This window comes from Anolis carolinensis, chromosome 6 (genome assembly GCF_035594765.1).
Source record: "Anolis carolinensis isolate JA03-04 chromosome 6, rAnoCar3.1.pri, whole genome shotgun sequence".
In the NCBI taxonomy this organism is placed as follows: domain Eukaryota; kingdom Metazoa; phylum Chordata; class Lepidosauria; order Squamata; family Dactyloidae; genus Anolis; species Anolis carolinensis.
This window is the reverse complement of record NC_085846.1, coordinates 40,957,643-40,976,485: the sequence shown is the minus strand read 5'-3', so window position 1 is coordinate 40,976,485 and position 18,843 is coordinate 40,957,643. Positions and strand designations below refer to the sequence as shown.

Genomic DNA, 18,843 nt, shown 5'->3' with positions numbered 1-18,843 from the left:
CAAATTAATAATCCTACTGTTTTTGCATCAGCAATTTTACTTTAACTGTTTAACCAGCAATCAGTACTGCTGATGTTTCCAATTCTGGTTGGAGGTTTTCACTGCTATCCTATAGTTTGTGTAAGTACAAGCACATAGGTTCTCAGAAAAATGATACTCCTGTGCTGTTACAGTATTACAGTTCAGAACATTATAATAACAATAATATTTCTTTCTTTTTTTAAAAAATGCGACTGCCAACAGAAACATAGGCAAAATGGAATCACTGTGAAAATGAGAGGGAACCTTAATGGAGGGAGGAACTATGCAATCCAATAAGGTCTACAGATACACAGTAGTCACAGATGACTCAAGTCAGCTGAAAAAGAAAATCAGGAAATGGGGGCAAGGGAAGAGTACACTGATGTCCGTGAGTTCCTTAAATTTTATATTATTCTGGAAATCAGCCTAAATTGAAGTGTTCATTAATTCTAGAAAGTGTGAGCATGCACAAAATTTAGTTGTAGTCTCTATTTAGTATAACTACTACTAGTAGTAACAATAACTGCAGTATATGCTCATGTATAAGTCGAGGACAGGTTTTGTCAAAATTATGGATTTTCATATAATTAGGATGTGCCGAGCATCACTTCACAGAGAGATTAAGTTCTTGCCTTTCAGCACTCTACTCACAGAAGGGAATAGTTCTTTTTATATATATATATAAGAGTTCTTTTTCATTTTTGACTATAAAGGAAAATAATACCTGAAAGAGTATAATCTGGAGAAATGAACTAAAGGCACCTAACAGGATCTAAAACAATGATAGGTGCTGATAAAAAAAGCAGACGATTAAAGAGAACTCCTGGTGTTGCAGTGGATTAAACCACTGAACTGCTGAACTTGCTGACCGAGAGGTTCAGCTGTTCGAATCCAGGGAGCCGGGTGAGCTCCTGCTGCTAGCCCCAGCTTCTGCCAATCTAGAAGTTTGAAAACATGCAAATGTTAGTAGATTAATAGGTACCGCTCTGGCAGGAAAGTAACAGTGCTCCATGCAGTCATGCCGGCCACGTGATCTTGGAGATGTCTACGGACAACACTGGCTCTTCAGCTTAGAAATGGAGGTGAGCACCCCCCCACACACACACACAGAATCGGGCATAACTAGACTTAATGTCAAGGGGAAATGTTTTACCTTTTTTCAAGAAAGCAAGAGGTAAAAAAAAACAAAAAACAAACTGCATTTACCAACAACTGATGTTCATCAAATGGCTCCCAGGACAGACCTGCCCTTGAAACTGTGCATATCCATACCAGTTGCAGAAACATATAGAGCTCTCTCTTACACATTATGTGCCTTTTCTTTACCTGCTTCTCTATTGTGCAGAACAACATGCCACTACAGTAGAGTCTCACTTATCCAACACTCGCTTATCCAACGTTCTGGATTATCCAACACATTTTTGTAGTCAATGTTTTCAATATATTGTAATATTTTGGTGCTAAATTCATAAATACAGTAATTACTACATAGCATTACTGCGTATTGAACTACTTTTTCTGCCAAATTTGTTGTCTAACATGATGTTTTGGTGCTTCATTTGTAAAATCACAACCTAATTTGATGCTTAATAGGCTTTTCCTTAATGCCTCCTTATTATCCAACATATTCGCTTATCCAACATTCTGCCGGCCCGTTTATGTTGGATAAGTGAGACTCTACTGTATTTGTAATTCCTGTTTCTCCTTGAGTCTTCTGAAATGTCACAGGAATTCCATAAGGAGATAACATGTGAATGTCATAGGATGTATGTCAAATTAAACAAAGCATAATTTCATGCTCCTCAGTTTGAGCAGGCGTGAATAAGAATTAGCTCTGAACTTGAGTCTGCTTCTTAAACAGGACAAAAATACAGCCTGCCTAGCATACAAAGAGTACATAAGCAAATCCTCTGCAGGATTTCCCATTTTAGTATCATGGGGAAAAATACTGGCAGCACAATGTCAAGCCTATAGCATGCCATCATAAGTGGGAGGAGCCTTGGGTTCATGTGCGCCACCACCTTCTCCCCCATTCCTTCATGCAAACAAGGAGAAAAATTATTTATAGGAAATCATACTGACATGTTTCTTCAAAATGTGGCAAACTATGGCTGGCATAATTGAGAATTTCAAACTAGAGTATTATGTCTTGTTGCTAAAAGAGATCTTTCTGCTATAGAATAGGGTTGTAGTTAAAAATTCTGATAAAATATAGATATCAGAACCATAATGCTTGATAAGGTAAAAAGACGATTGGAAAAGAGAAAGGCTGCATTGCAGGTGGATATACTTTATCAAGGAAGCCAGAGAAATGAGTCTGGATGATGAGCAAGGCTTCTAATAACAGGGTGTCCTTGAGGTCTCTCATTCATAAGATCATAGTAAGTCAAAATCAATTATTTGATAGCAACTAACAACACAGCATTTCTCAATCCGATTCTCTCCAGCTTCCATCAGTCCCAGAAGACATGACCAAACATCAGGAATGCTGGGAGTGGTGGGCAGAATGTGGGTATGATTTATTACAAAATAATCTGTTACCTAGAAATAGCTACTCTGTGATGGCAATAATTCTCTTTCCCCAGCAAGTAGATATTGCCACTTCCATATTGGTATTTCACATCTCAAGCCATCTACTTCACAAACACTAACAGTCAGTTATTACAAAAATGTAGACTGGTTTTCCTAAAGAATCTGTATTTTAAACTTTTAGGCCGCTTTTAAACTTTCACACAAGTGATCTGACATTATCAATTAACAGTAAAGTGTCCATTTGCTGATGACACCAAAAAATTTAAGGTTGTTGTAACAACAATAGATTGTGAGGAGGTGCAAAATAACCACTCCAAAATGGGGAATAGGGCTTTAAAATGGAATGTGTGGTTTAATGCACGAAGTGATGCATACTGATTCAAAAAAAATTCCTAACTTCACCATACACATACACACACCCCAAAGGGGCTTAAGCTTGTGAAAACTGATCAACAAGGAAATCTTCAGGTTGTGGAGAACAGTATGATGAAAATGAACCATCAACTGGCAGCAATGGTGGAAGAGGCAAACTCAGTGTTGCAGATAAATAGAAAGGCAACTGAAGACAAAACTGACAGTATCAGAATGCCCTTATACAAATCTATGACACACCTACACCTGGAATTCAATGTACAGTTTTAGTTATTGGGCATTACAAAGAACTGTAGAAATCTGAAAAATACACAGAAAAGATCAGCTAAAATGCTCAAGGGCAACAAGCAATTCTCATATGAGATAAAGTTACATAGTCATTTTTACCTCAAGAAAAACAAGTGGGGTGTTGACATTAGGCAGAGAAGCATTACATTGTTCACAGTGTGGAATAAGAATCTGTTATAATACTGTATTAGGATCCAAGTCCCTTAAAAAAAGCTGAATGATGAGAGATTTAGGACACATAAGAGGAAGTGCTTCTTCACACAGAATATATAATGATGGCCACCAACTTGGGTGGCTTTTGGACAAATTCATGAATAAAGGGGATTTCAAAAGCTAGTAGTCATGATGACTATACATCACCTCCAGCATCAGAGGCTGTATGCCCATAAAACCAGTTGCTAGGGCCCACAAGTAGAAGGGTGCTGTTAAATTCAAGTCTTTCTTTTTGGCTTCCTACAAACATCTGGTTAGCCTCTGTGGGAACAGACTGCTGGGCTATATTGGTTGTTTATCTGATCCAGTATCTTCTTCTTTTGTTTTTAAGCTCTTGTGGTAACTTCTAGAATTTGAGAACTTTAAAAGAGGTACAATTTGTATCTATACCAAGCTAGGCAACCACAAAGGGTACAGGGAGTCATTTGTCTATCTTCTATCCACTATTACTACGGAATTCAACAGCCATTTTCAGTGATGGGGGAAGGCGGAAATGGTTTAATATTGGAAACATTTTTCTGCGGCGTCAGGGTTGGCTTTTTCTAATAATTGTTTTCTAGAAGTTTCAGAAATGAAATTCTGTTTCCAGAAATGTATTTTCCTGCAAAGAGGATGGGGCACAAAAGATTCCCATTCTAACTTCCAAATACTTGATGTGTTTGATCAGCAGACATATATTTAACTTGCAGAGTAACTGCAGTTTTAAAAATGAAACTCTTCATGGACTCAAAACTAAAAACTGCCAGATCTGGGAAGCATACAAATCCATTTATCTGAGGCCAGAAATGGGTCAGTGAATCATCTGGCAGAATCTATGGGATGTGAGATGGTGCTGGGTCAGAACAGACCAGCTCCCACTCTCTGAATGCAGTGGGGCTCTACATGCATGCTTACCAGGGCAGTAGGCATCAAGGTCCAGTTTTGGTGCTGAAGTGAGTGTTGGCGAGCCAAGCTCAGATTCTGGGATTCGAGGGCTCTCAACAAATTTTGCCTTCCTTAGTGGAGCTTAAGAAGAAGGAAACAGAAAAAAGGTCATGAATAAAAAACAATAAATAACACATGGAAGTATGTAACTAAATAAGGTGGACCAAACCTTGAGCAGGTCCTTTTTATTTTTAATGCAGAAGGGGGAAAGTTGCATTTCCCAGGAAAGAGTTGTAATCATACTAAAAGGCGACAAAGATATATCATTATGTGCCTGTGCAATGTTCTTTTCCTACTATAGATAGTTCCACTATGCTATCCTCTCCAGATGTAGGAAGGGAAATGGGATATTTATTTTGCTTCCAAGGGTTACATAACCTTGGGGATAAGCTATAGGGCACCATATGAGAGTTCTAGGCAAGGATGAAGTGAGTAGAATAATGACAGAGTCAAGGTGAGAAAGCTCACACTCTTTTCTCTTTCCTTCTGCTATTTCTTCTACTTCAGTTCCACAAGCAATTCGTGGGCAAGTGAGGAAAAGATACAGGTTGGCTTTGCCAGAGGTTCAAACTTTTGACTTGAAAATAGTTTTGAAATGAAGCTAGGGCTTTATAAGGCTCTAGAGTTGTAAGGGTCTCCTATTCCAGATATATAGCTTTTCAGGGAATTGAAGATGATTTGGGCAACATTGCTGCATGGAACGAAAACAATTTTTCAACTTCTCTACAATCACTTGTCAAATAGGCTTTTCAGTCACTTGCAAACCTATTTCAAGAGGATCCTAGAGAGACAAAACATGATATAAACTACTATATTTCAAACAACTAAAAAGTCCATAAAGAGCCATCAGGTTCCTAAACCATTATTATCAAAATGGCCCACTAGAGTGATTGCACCTTTCCAGAGTATCACAGTCTAAACTCTTTTTTTCCTTTGGAAAAGCAACCCAGAAAAATCCTCAACCTAGAAAAAATATGGCTGTATTAGAAAGGCAAAGGACTGCATTGTTTAAAAAGTTGGGACTGTGGCCTATCAGGACCCAAGTTACAAGAGTATAGCTGTCATAAGAGGAGCTAAAACATCACACTGACTCAGAAAATTGGTGAACAGGCTGCTATGCTCCCTCATAAGAGGGATGGAAAACTTTGTGTACCTCTCTGTGTCCATACAGGGCATACATGCAAATGGATGTTGGATGAAAAGAAATGAGTTTGGGAATTGTATATCAAGTATTTGAATATTTATGTGGTTTTTCCATATAAGAAGTTGAAAGAAAGATTGAAAGAGAGAGCAAGAGAGCGCAAAATATTTTATGTATATCTGTCTATGAGAGAAAGCGAGGAGTGTATACATTTTGTGGGGAAAGTTTATACCTCTATGAGCAAGACAATGAGGATGCATATGTCCACTTAGTTGGGTAAAAGGAACATGTTTGTATATATTTGAGTGTAAAAGTCTGGCTGTATAAAAGCAATTTTTAAAAATTAAATATATATCTACTCAGAAATAAGTTCAAGTTAATGCAATGACAATGTATGCAGAACCAAGGTGACAAGATGCAGCAAAACCAGTCAAGGAATATCATGACCGAATAATAACAAGGTTCATGAGAAATCTATCAATATAACCATAATCCCAGTGAATTCTCGCACCGCAGAAGAGCATGAGAACAAAAACAAACAATTCTATGTGAGTATCAAAAAGGAAAGTGATCGCACACAAAAAAGACTTATTGATAATTACAGGAAATTGGAAAGCAAAGGTAAGAAACAGATCAGAATCAAGCACTATAGGAAACTTTGGCCAAAGACCACGAAGTTATACAGGAGAAGTATTTATTAAGGTTTGTGAGTCCAAAAATTTATTCACTTCAAACAAATGGAATGACAGCACTGGGTGGCCAATTTATAAAACAAATAGATTGCATAACTGGAAGCAAAAGACAGAAAGATTCCACACACTCACACCCCTCCATCCCCCAAAAAGGGCGAGGGACAGACTATAAAATGCTAATATTAAAAATTAGAATAAAGCTTAAAAAAACATTGAGTCAATCATAATACCCAAATACAATTTGAAGAAAATTCCCATAATATTTGAACACCATATAAAAAACAGATTGGCACTACTAAATTTAACTGAAAGATAACCATAAGAACTCTGGACCCAAGCTACAGACATTGTCATGAAAGAATTTTAAAAGACATTATCTGAAGCCAAAGAAAGAAGGAAGATGGCCGATGAAATTCCCCAAAAGAAGTAAAAATTGACGGATTCAGTCTATTATTCCATAGATCTACATCATTTATAAAGATTTTACACAACACCAGGACAGAACCAAGACAATGGTGAACTTTGGATTCAGTCTGTCAACTAACGATAGTTAATTCTAACTGTAGAACTGTCTAGCTTACAGTTCAGAAGTTTATCTACAAGAATATCATGAGATATCTTGCCAAAAGCCTCATTTGAATTCAAGATACTCTACATTCACAGCACTACCCTGATCTACCAAGCTTATAAATCCATCAACAAGAGGTAATATTAGTTTGGCTGTTTTTGAAAAACCCTTAATGGCTCTTAATAATCACAACCTTCCTTTGTAATTGTGCATAGGTGTGATGCAATAAGTATTTTCTGGTACTGACATCAAGCTGACAAAGCTCTTTTTGATGAAACAGACAATATTTGCCCATCTCCAATCTGCCTTGAAGTCTCTTATTCAGGAATTCTTAAATATTATAGACTGAAATTATATCTGCCAATTTCTTCAGTACGCTTAGATGCAATGTTATTGTGTGTCCTGTACATTTTGGCACTTTAATTTCCAACCATAAATCAACTGTATGATATTGGCAGGGGTCAAAGATTTTTTAAATACTACATAGGCAAAGACTAGCAGAATAGTTTATTTTATCCAACAGACCACAAGCCCTTTCTGCCATACAAAAGTTCAGCATATCTACCTAGGAGCAGTAAAAGTAAAAGTAAATGAATATGGCTTAATATAATGCTTATACAATGCTTTTTTGGGGTAAATCACTAAGCAATAGGTTGAAACTTCAAAGTATTTTTACAGTGGTGTTCATTTATGGGTGGCTTCAGCATACCATTAGATTCATTCTTCTTAAAGGCCATTTTATCACTTTTGACCTAGCAACTACATCTACAACAGACTGCAACACCACTTGCAATGAGACAAGCTTCCAATAGAGGCTTCATCTTAGCCAAAAACAATTCCACTTACACAAGAAAAGGCATGATTTTTACCATTCTCCTCCACCTATTTAAGAATAGATTGCTTACTTTGACATCCTCCATGCTATAACATATACACTGCTTGTGCTGCAGCCAAAAATAACTCCACTTACACAAGAAAAGGCATGATTTTTACCATTCTCCTCCACCTATTTAAGAATAGATTGCTTACTTTGATCATCCTCCATGCTATAACATATACACTGCTTGTGCTGCCTGCATCCAATTTTAAGCAAGGTTACACAAGAATAACCTTGAGCCAATGGCATAATTCTTGAGATCTCGGGCCATAGTAACATTTTTTTACTAGGACAAAAAGATGAAAAAATATAACTTATAGAGCTCTCTATGGGAATATCAAAACCTTTGCACAATCTAAATCTAGAACAATTGCAAGATATTTGTTGTTTTCAAAGACCCATATAGCTTTTTCATGCTAATTAATTATGAAAGCAACTGTAGCTGCACTGAACAAAAAATACAAATCTGTATTAGGGCAATTATCCTTAAAAGGCTAATTCAAATTTAATAAGATATAATCCAAGCTTTTGTGTTAAGCAAAGACAAAAGGGAGACATGGGCCAAGGGGGGAGCAGATGGAATGGATATCCCACTTTCACTCTCTTCCTACTCTCCCATCCCCTTAACCCCCTTGCACCTGAGAGTAAGCAAACACATGTGCGCTCGGGGACAGCAACCCTGCCAGCACTGGTACTTTTGTATGTGTGTGTTAAATATGGTTTGGAGGAATAGTGAGACTAGTGGTTTCCCCTCTTACACTGGGGTCCTGCAACCCTGATCCTCACAAAAGTGGACAGGCAGCTGTTTTTGTTAGAGATCAGCAGTCTAAGTTGCAATTTATCCTGAGGAAGGAGCAACACTTGCTATTTTCCATAACAGAGAATCATAAACTCTTAGAAACATAGAGTTGAAAGAGACCAACCACAAAGGGCATCCAATTCAATCTCCCACTATGCAGGAATGCACAACCAAAAGACTCCCAAAAGATGCCTATCCAATTTCTGTATTAAAATTTCCAAATAAGATCCCAGTACACTCTGAGGCAGCATATTCCACTGTCAAAGAATTCCTGCATTGTGACAAAATACACATTTGTTGTCATTAAACATCAAAAGGGTCAAGTCATTTTCTCCATTCCCTTCCTCTTTCTGGCTGAATTTCTAAATCAGGTCTCCATACTTTAGAACCATTTCTAAAAAGTGGAGCTCCGTCATATACAACCTTCAGCAATGTCAGTGCTTTTTTAAGTAGTTAAAAAATAAAATCTATTATCTATGAAGTTTCTTAATATTTTAAGTGAATTTTCTACTTATACTGGTGTATTACTTTTTTACTGAGCTGACATTTAATTAGGAGAAAGTGTTTTCTAAAGTATTGTTTAAACATATAGATGGATTAATAACTTTTTGCTGAGACAGAAAACTTCAGCTCAGAAAAAAATAGCCTTAAAATTTTGCCAGAAAATGAACCTTGTGGCTAGACTGTCTAAAGTAAAATATGCAGACCTGATACACAAAAAATATGAAAAATGAAATCTGGTATTGACATCCACAATATACATATGAGGCTTGGATCATCATCTATATTTCTACAAATGATGGCAAGCAAATACGGCATTTGAAGTCTCAATTCAGATATTTCTAGCACTGGTAGTTCTAATTTTCCATGGCTCACAAGTAATGGTAAACTAGTACATCCTGCTTGATCATTCCTTAGTTGGCTCCTTCCACCAGCATAAACAGCTAAATAAGTTAATGACTCTCTGTACATGATTTCTTCAGCACAAATCTGAACTGGGAACTTTGATTTTCTTTTCTCTTGATAAGCCAGAGTTACACAGCAGTATTATTGGCTCATGACTCATGTTTGTTATCAGAGACACAAGCCAGAACTCTTGACATCTTGCAAAGCATATTACAATAAGCAAGCATACACTGACAATTTAAATGGTCAAAATACTATTAGATATTTTAAGCAGTTGTAAAATAAGGAAAACAATATGCTGAAAATGTCTATTACAATAATATCATGTTGATTGCTTGCGTAATAATTGCAGGGATGAGTCCTTGTTTCACCTAGGAAAAAACAGTGGTTTCATACCCTGGGTACACACAAAAATGGCTTTCTCTCTGGTTCCAACTTTCCTTCTGTCCTGTCCCCCAAATCTGGCAACAAGTAAACATGAATGGAAAAAGGTTTATTGAGCAAGCTCAGATAAAAAGAAGAGATTCCAAAGACATTCTGATGTCACGTTATTTTAAGACTTTATTGATCAGCAACAGTAGATGATTCTCTAAACAAAACTGGCAGGTAATGATAAGCTGTTTTGACTTAATAGCTTCAAAAAGTACTCTAAGCTATCATTTTTTCAACCAGCTGAGATTTACATTAGATGATCAAAGCTGGAAGTGACTAGAGCATGAATGCCTAAGGCAATACTCTAGTCCAAGAAAGAAAGTTGTATTCTGAACCAACTGAAATTTCTAAACCATCTCCAAGAATAGCTATATTAGTGGATCTACTCTGAAGTGTAGTACTACCAATTTCTATGTATAGATATGAAAGATGGCAAGCTGACAAGAAGGAAATCAGCTCATTTGAAATGTGATGCTGGAGAAGAGTGAATGGGTCTTATAAAAATCATGCTTGAAATCTCCCTAGAACAGTGATGTCAAACCTATGGTCCTTGGGATGTTTTGGATTTCAGTTCCCAGAATTCCTTACATTGGACAAGCTGGCTAGAGCCTCTGGGAGTTGTAGGCCCCAAACACTGAGGGGGGGGGGGCACAAGTTTGACACCTCTGCTCTTGAAAGATAGATTACTAAACTGAGATTGTCATGCTTTAGATATAACATGAGAACACACAACTCACTAGAAAAGATTGAAGGTAGTAGAAAAAGAGGAAGACTGCACTACAGGTGGATTAGATTAATCAAGGGAGCCATGGATCTGTGTTTGCAAAACTTAGACAGGAAGTTGATGTGCAGGTATCTTTGAGGTACCCTGTTCAAAGCATATAACAACAACAAACCTGCAAATGACTAAGAAGACCATGAATAGTTAAGACAATTCTAGATTCTTCCAGTAGATTATGTGAATGGTATATCGTACTTGGATGATAAAGAAAGCTCATGGCCACTAAAGCTACCTGAGCATCCAGGAACAAAACTAGAAAAATATCAATTAAATTAGGTGTTTTTCCACGGAATGTGTACCCTATCTAAAACAGGCAGTATTTATCCAGATAATCCAAAAAATTATTCAACCACATACCCTACATGTGTGAATTCAGCTGCATTTTGTTCAGCTTTATACATTCCGAAATTGCCACTAAGCTGTTTGTTTACCTCAGATCAACTGACAAAAAGGTATGCTAGCTGTGTCACATCACAACAGATAAGTAGAAATCTGGACACAGATTCAGAGGCTGAGGAGCCAATACAGGAAATACTGGATTCCACCCACAAGCCAGCCAAGCCTTACATTTACAAGCCATATAAACCTTGACCTGGAAAAGCCTGACACAATGGTGGTGACCAAACACAATACCTCTGAATCTGAGACCTTGATGCTCTTAACAACCCTGACAACTTGAGACACGAATCCCAATATTAGGACAGGTTGCTATTCTCCAGGAGCTCCAGAATTCCTAGGAGGTAGTATACCAATGTCAATAAAGTGCTGCACAGGAGCTCCTGAAAGGCAAAAAAGTGACAGATTTCATGCTAGGGAATTCTCAGTTAAACAATTAATCATATATTTTTATACATGTAATCTTAACATGCACCCACACAAAGGTCATGGTGGGTCATGGTATCATTGATATAAGTTGGTTCAAGGGAAATGCTTTTGTAAGGTGTCCCCCAATATTTTTTTAAGGCAGAAATTGTCAGGACGCAGGCTGCAGAGCACCAATAACCATGCGCAGAGACCAGAATCTATCTAATATCTTTATTAAGGAAATATATAAAGTCAATAAAAACAAGTGAAGAATATAGTTCAGAAGTAGACCTTTCAGGAAAGGCCAAATATAGTCCAGGAAAATGATGTCCAATATGTGATATTAGAGTCCAAAGTTATAATCCATAAACCGAAACACACACTTTGCCAAGCAATAGTGTGGGGAGATGACAAGGTCTTTTAGTCCATAGAAGCTTGACAACAAGGCTAGAGCATAAACTAGATTCTTGGCAAAACAAGACTTGATGCGAGGCAAAACAAGAAGCAAGAACAAGGTCCGTGGCAAACGCGAAACAAGGCAGGCTTGAACTTGATCCGGGAAACAAGGAACTGGAGTCCACACACGATCTCACTCCTCGAGCTGACGAATTGACTCCGCAAGGTTCCCCTTGCGGCAAAACACCTATATAGGATCTTGTTTTCCCGCCAAGGAACACTTTCCCTGGAGAACAAGAAGTGAAACCCAAACTGTGTCCAGATGCATGACTCCTTAGAATTTCCCAAGGGAAACAGGCTTAATCAGCTAATTGTCTGGCAGCGATTCTGAGAGACCGGCGATTAGCCTCTCTCGCCCCTCTATCTCTGTTATAATTGTCCTTTCTGGAAAACGGGGGAGAATTCTGCCCAAGGCTTGTTTGGCTGGATTCTTGAGGACAAACATCAACATCCTGCAGGTGAGGAGACTGAGGAGACTCCGGCTCTGGCTGAACCGGCAAAAATCCCATGTTTTCCTCTTCGTCTGTCACAATAGTACTAGGAACAGGACTACAAGGCCCATGGGTCATCACACTATCCCCCTCCTCAAGGCCCCTCTCCAACATGGGCCCTCTCCGCAGGGCGTGGGGCCGCGGCTTGGCGGGGTAGGCCTGATGAAAGCGATGAACTAAGTCGGGGGCATGGACCGTGGAAGCGTCTTCCCAAGAGCGTTCTTCGGGGCCAAAACCCACCCAGTCAATGAGATACTGAAGGCGGCGGCGATGAAAGCGAGAATCCAAAATGTCCTGAACCTCAAATTCCTCCTCCCCGTCCACAAAAACAGGGGCGGGGGCCGGCCGGTCCACATCGGGGCGTACCCCATCCGCCGGAAGGAGCAGGGAACGATGAAACACCGGATGAATGCGCATGGAGCGCGGGAGTTGTAGTTTGAAAGTCACAGGGTTAAGTTGCGCCTCCACTGGGTAGGGACCAATGAAACGGGCATCTAACTTCCGGCAAGGACGGTGGGAGGGCAAAAAACGAGTGGACAATAGAACCCAATCCCCTACCTTGATCTCGGGGCCCGGCTGGCGATGGCCGTCAGCGTGGCGTTTATAGTCCTCCTTGGCTTGATCCAGTTGTTGGTGCAAGAGTTGTTGCACCGCTGCAAGTTCTTGCAACCAGTCCTCCGCTGCAGGGACTTCTGAAGATTCAATGACAGAAGGGAAGAAATGTGGATGGAAGCCGTAGTTTGCAAAGAACGGGGTTTCTTTAGTTGAAGCCTGGACACCATTGTTGTAAGCAAATTCTGATAGAGGTAACAGGGAAGCCCAATTGTCCTGCTGGTAGTTTACATAACAGCGAAGGTATTGTTCCAAAGTGGCACTGGTGCGCTCAGTTTGCCCATCCGTTTGGGGATGATGAGCTGAAGATAAACGAGAGTCTATGCCCAATAGTTTCTGTAGTGCCTTCCAGAAACGAGAGGTGAATTGAGATCCACGGTCCGTGACTAAACTCTTGGGCAATCCATGAAGTCGGAAAACATGTTGAAGGAATAAATCTGCAGTCTCTTTGGCCGTGGGGAGACCATCGCAGGGAATGAAATGGGCCAACTTGGTAAAAAGGTCCACCACCACTAGGATCGTGGTGAATCCAAGGGAAGGTGGTAGGTCCGTGATAAAATCCGCGGAAATTATCTCCCATGGGCGAGATGGAGTAGGAAGGGGATGCAGTAGCCCTGTCGGCTTCTCCCTTCTCGTCTTGGAACGCTGGCATACCGGGCAGGTATTGACATATTTCTCCACATCCTTGCGGATCTTGGGCCACCAGAAATCCCGTAGGATCAAGTGCATGGTTTTAAAAAGTCCAAAATGCCCTGCTGGCTTACAGTCATGACATAGATGAAGTGCCTTTTCTCTACCTGGACCTGGAGGGATGTAAACATGATTCCTGTAGCACAGTAGCCCATCCTTAAGTGAGAAAGGGAAACGTAGTCCTTGGCGAATCTGTTCTTGAGCCCAGGCATCTGCCTGCTGACTGGCTCTAATCTCTTGAGCGCAAAGGGGTTCAGGGTTAGAAGGAGTTGGTTCAATTGAAGTGGATTTGGTGTTTCCCACTGTGAGCGTGGCAAAGTTTTCGGGCTGCAGCAATCGAGATTCGAAGGTCTCTTTGCGTCCTGCAGCATACTCTGGTTTCCGTGATAGACCATCTGCCTGCTTGGTCTGAGCCGGGGTTACATAATGGATCTGGAAGTCAAAACGTTCAAAGAATAAAGCCCAGCGCTGTTGCCTCTGATTTAGCTTTCGTGCGGTCCTTAGGTGTTCTAAATTTCGATGATCAGTATGAACCTCAATGGGAAATTTGGCCCCTTCTAACCAATGTCTCCAATTTTCAAAGGCTGCCTTTATGGCCAAAAGTTCTTTCTCCCATATAGTGTAATTTCTCTCTGGGGCTGTTAGCTGACGGGAGTAATAGGCACAAGGATGAAGGTGTTCTCCCACCGGTTGCATGAGTATAGCCCCAATTGCCACATCAGAGGCGTCAGCCTGTACAACAAAAGGGGTTTTGGGATCAGGGTGCTGTAGAATTGGCTGGGTCGTGAATAACTTCTTTAGTTGCTGGAACCCTTTCTCTGCTTGTTCCGTCCAGCGGAAAGGCTGTTTCCCACGGATGCAGCTGGTGATTGGGTCAGACCAGCGGGCAAAGTCTGGGATGAATTTGCGGTAGTAGTTCGCGAACCCCAAGAAACGTTGCACTTCCTTCTTGTTGGCTGGCGCCCGCCATTCCAATACTGCTGAAACCTTTGCTGGGTCCATGGAGAGCCCTTGTGGTGAGACGCGGTACCCCAGGAAGTCTACTTCTTGCAGATCAAAGGCGCATTTTTCTAACTTGGCATATAGTCCATGATCCCGCAATCGTTGCAGCACCATCCTGACGTGTTGGTCATGCTCCGACTGTGATCTAGAAAACACCAAAAAATCGTCCAAGTATATGATCAAGAACCGATCTAGATAATCCTGGAAGATATCGTTGACAAAATGCTGGAATGTTGCGGGAGCTTCGGATAAACCGAAATTCATGACTAGGAACTCAAATAATCCGAATTTGGTCTGGAAGGCTGTTTTCCATTCGTCCCCTTCTCTGATGCGAACTAGATTGTAAGCCCCCCGGAGATCCAGCTTGGTGTAAACCTTGGCCCCTCGAAGCCGGTCTAATAGGTCCGAGATCAAAGGCAGGGGATAGCGGTTCCGCTTCGTGATATTGTTCAATGCTCTATAGTCCACAACTAAGCGTAGGTCCCCTGACTTCTTTTTTACAAACATCACTGGGGAAGCAGCTGGGGATTGAGAGGGTCTGATGAATCCCTTGCGAAGATTTGACTCTATGAACTCCCTGAGAGCTTCTTGCTCTGGTTCAGTCAGGGAGTAGAGGTGTCCTCGCGGGATCGGGGGCCCCTCCACCAAGTCAATGGCACAGTCGTAGGGTCTATGTGGGGGTAGTTTCTCGGCTTCCTTTTCATTGAAAACATCCCAAAAGTCTGAATATTTCTTGGGCAAGGTGATGATGGGCTCCGCGTCTGTGGCATGGCAGACCTTGGCTACTAGACAATGGTTTTGGCAATATTTTGAAGCAAACTGTAATTCTCTGTTGGACCAGGAGATGTTTGGGTCGTGGAGTGTCAGCCATGGAATTCCCAAAATCACAGGGAAGTGGGGCACCTCGGTAACGAAGAAGGAAATCTCTTCCATGTGTTCCCTTATCCACATTCTGGTGGGTTCAGTCCATTGGCTTACTGGACCCGTCTTTAGGGGACGGCCATCTATAGCCTGCAGCACCCGGGCGTTCTTGAAATCGTGATATTGTAATCCCAGAGAGTCGGCAGACTCTCTATCGATGAAATTGTTTGTTGCTCCTGAGTCTATCATGGCATGGATCATGACAGGTCCTTTTTTCGCTGACCACAGCGTGACCACTAGGAGAAATAGGACCCCGGTTTGCGGCTCTTGAGTGGGGTTTTTGACCGGGTTGGCGAGCCTCTCTATGCCCGGTCGCTGGCTTCCCCCGCCGGCTTTGCTCCAGCCGCCTCGGCCGCCTCCGTCTCCGCGGAGGACGCCGCCGCCAAGCGAGCGGCGGACTTTCTCTTGGCTGGACATTCTCTGGCGAAGTGGCCCCCATTCCCGCAGTACCAACAGAGGTTTAAACGTTGGCGGCGGGCCTTTTCGGCAACATCTAGTCTGGGGCGCACATTGCCCAACTGCATCGGCTCATTCTCGCTTCCCCTGGGGTTTGGGGCTGGTGGTGGGGGTCTCCACACTGGACGTGGCTGAATACTGGCGGAAGCGGGAGGTTTCATTCCGGCTCTTCCACTCTGGCCTCGGAGCCACTGTTTTTTGTTGGCAAGCAGGACTTCGGCTCGTAAACAATGATTGATAAGTCTCTCAAGAGAATTTGGAGGGTCCACTTTGGAGATTTCTTCCTGCATCTCGATGTTAAGACCCTCACGAAACTGTCCTCTGAGGGCTATATCGTTCCAGCCGGTGTTTTGGGCCAACACCCGGAACTCGGCTATGTACTGGGATAGCGGTCTGTCCCCTTGGAAGAGGCGCCGGAGTTTATGGCCGGACGCCTCCTCATTGTCCTCGATCCCCCATGTCGCCTTAAGGTGATTCAGGAAGTTTTGCGCGGAACTTAGGTGCATGGAGCCCGCATCAAATAGCGCCGTCGCCCAATTGGCCGCAGGCCCTTCTAGGAGACTGTAAATCCACGCCACCTTGACTTCTTCTTGGGGAAACTCGGCTTGGCGGGCTTCTATGTACGCCTGGCATTGGCGACGGAAAACATGAACCTTGGAGGCTTCTCCAGAAAACTTGGTTGGAAGCGCTAGGCCAGGGAGCCGGACACCGCGTTCCTTTAAGCCCCGTATTTCTCCCTCCTGTGTTCGGAGGGTATCTCGGATCCTGTCGAATTCTTCCTTGGAAATGGTGTAGCTGAGTGGTTGGGCTTCCGCCCCGGTTCCTGTAGACATTCTGGCCTAGGTTAATTGGTGCTTAGGGTGGCGGAGTCAAACTGTCAGGACCCAGGCTGCAGAGCACCAATAACCATGCGCAGAGACCAGAATCTATCTAATATCTTTATTAAGGAAATATATAAAGTCAATAAAAACAAGTGAAGAATATAGTTCAGAAGTAGACCTTTCAGGAAAGGCCAAATATAGTCCAGGAAAATGATGTCCAATATGTGATATTAGAGTCCAAAGTTATAATCCATAAACCGAAACACACACTTTGCCAAGCAATAGTGTGGGGAGATGACAAGGTCTTTTAGTCCATAGAAGCTTGACAACAAGGCTAGAGCATAAACTAGATTCTTGGCAAAACAAGACTTGATGCGAGGCAAAACAAGAAGCAAGAACAAGGTCTGTGGCAAACGCGAAACAAGGCAGGCTTGAATTTGATCCGGGAAACAAGGAACTGGAGTCCACACACGATCTCACTCCTCGAGCTGACAAATTGACTCCGCAAGGTTCCCCTTGCGGCAAAACACCTATATAGGATCTTGTTTTCCCGCCAAGGAACACTTTCCCTGGAGAACAAGAAGTGAAACCCAAACTGTGTCCAGATGCATGACTCCTTAGAATTTCTCAAGGGAAACAGGCTTAATCAGCTAATTGTCTGGCAGCGATTCTGAGAGACCGGCGATTAGCCTCTCTCGCCCCTCTATCTCTGTTATAATTGTCCTTTCTGGAAAACGGGGGAGAATTCTGCCCAAGGCTTGTTTGGCTGGATTCTTGAGGACAAACATCAACATCCTGCAGGTGAGGAGACTGAGGAGACTCCGGCTCTGGCTGAACCGGCAAAAATCCCATGTTTTCCTCTTCGTCTGTCACAATAGTACTAGGAACAGGACTACAAGGCCCATGAGTCATCACAGAAATAGGTGAATAACATGCTATTATTATGAAAAATAATGTGTTACTTTGATGGAACAAACTATCTATGGGCACACATAAAGATCATTTTAAAAGATTACTTTTAACAAATTACTATATTTATACACTAGGTGTGCCCGGCCACGCATTGCTGTGGCGAAGTCTGGTGGTATGGGAAATAAAGTATTGAGGAATTGGTGGTAGTTAAGGTCAAGGGTAAAGGTTTTCCCCAGACATTAAGTCCAGTCGTGTCTGACTCTGGAGGTTGGTGCTCATCTCCATTTCTAAGCTGAAGAGCCGGCGTTGTCCATAGACTCCTCCAAGGTCATGTGGGATGACTGCATGGAGCGGTGTTACCTTCCCACCGGAGCAGTACCTATTGATGCACTCACATTTGCATGTTTTCGAATTTCTGGGTTGGCAGAAGCTGGGGCTAACAGTGGGGGTTCTCTCCGCTCCCCCAATTCAAACCTGTGGCCTTTCGGTCCAGAAGTTCAGCAGCTCAGCGCTTTAACACGCTGCGCCATCAGGGGATATTATTTCCTAAAGGTTGTGAATATACAATATTTCTGATTGGTTTTTGTTTGTTTGTTGGAGGCAAGTATGAATGCTGCAATTAGGAAAAATGATTAGGATGTAATGGCCTTGCAGCTTTAAAGCCTGGCTGTTTCCTCCCTGAGTGAATTTTTTGGTGGGAGGTGTTAGCTGGCCCTGATTGTTTCCTGTCTGGAATTCCCTTGTTTTCAGAGTGGTGTTGTTTGCGATATTTTATGTGCTTCTACTGTCTGTGGCCTTTTCATAATCAATGTTTTTGTAGTCAGTGTTTTAAATTCATTGTGATATTTTAGTGGTAAATTTGTAAATACAGTACAGTAGAGTCTCACTTATCCAACATAAACGGGCCGGCAGAACGTTGGATAAGCAAATATGTTGGATAATGAGGAATTAAGGATAACCCTATTAAACATCAAATTAAGTTATGATTTTACAAATTAAGCACCAAAACATCATGTTAGACACAAATTTGTCAGAAAAAGTAGTTCAGTACACAGTAATGCTATATAGTAATTACTGTATTTATGAATTTAGCACCAAAATATCACGATATATTGAAAGCATTGACTACAAA

At 41.6% G+C, this 18,843-nt stretch overlaps 1 protein-coding gene across 11 annotated transcripts in view; it reads right to left on the bottom strand.

Annotated features, from left to right (window-relative positions):
- The window catches only part of tanc2 (tetratricopeptide repeat, ankyrin repeat and coiled-coil containing 2), a 264,804-nt gene that overhangs the window by 100,352 nt on the left and 145,609 nt on the right, over positions 1 to 18,843 (bottom strand). For 7 of the 11 annotated variants that reach the window (XM_062957031.1, XM_062957035.1, XM_008113125.3 and 4 more), the window contains one exon: positions 4,321 to 4,431. The exons of the other annotated variants lie outside the window; for them this stretch is intronic. In XM_062957031.1, the coding sequence (XP_062813101.1) occupies positions 4,321 to 4,431 (111 nt within the window). The remainder of the gene's footprint in view (positions 1 to 4,320; positions 4,432 to 18,843) is intronic. 11 annotated transcript variants of the gene reach the window in all.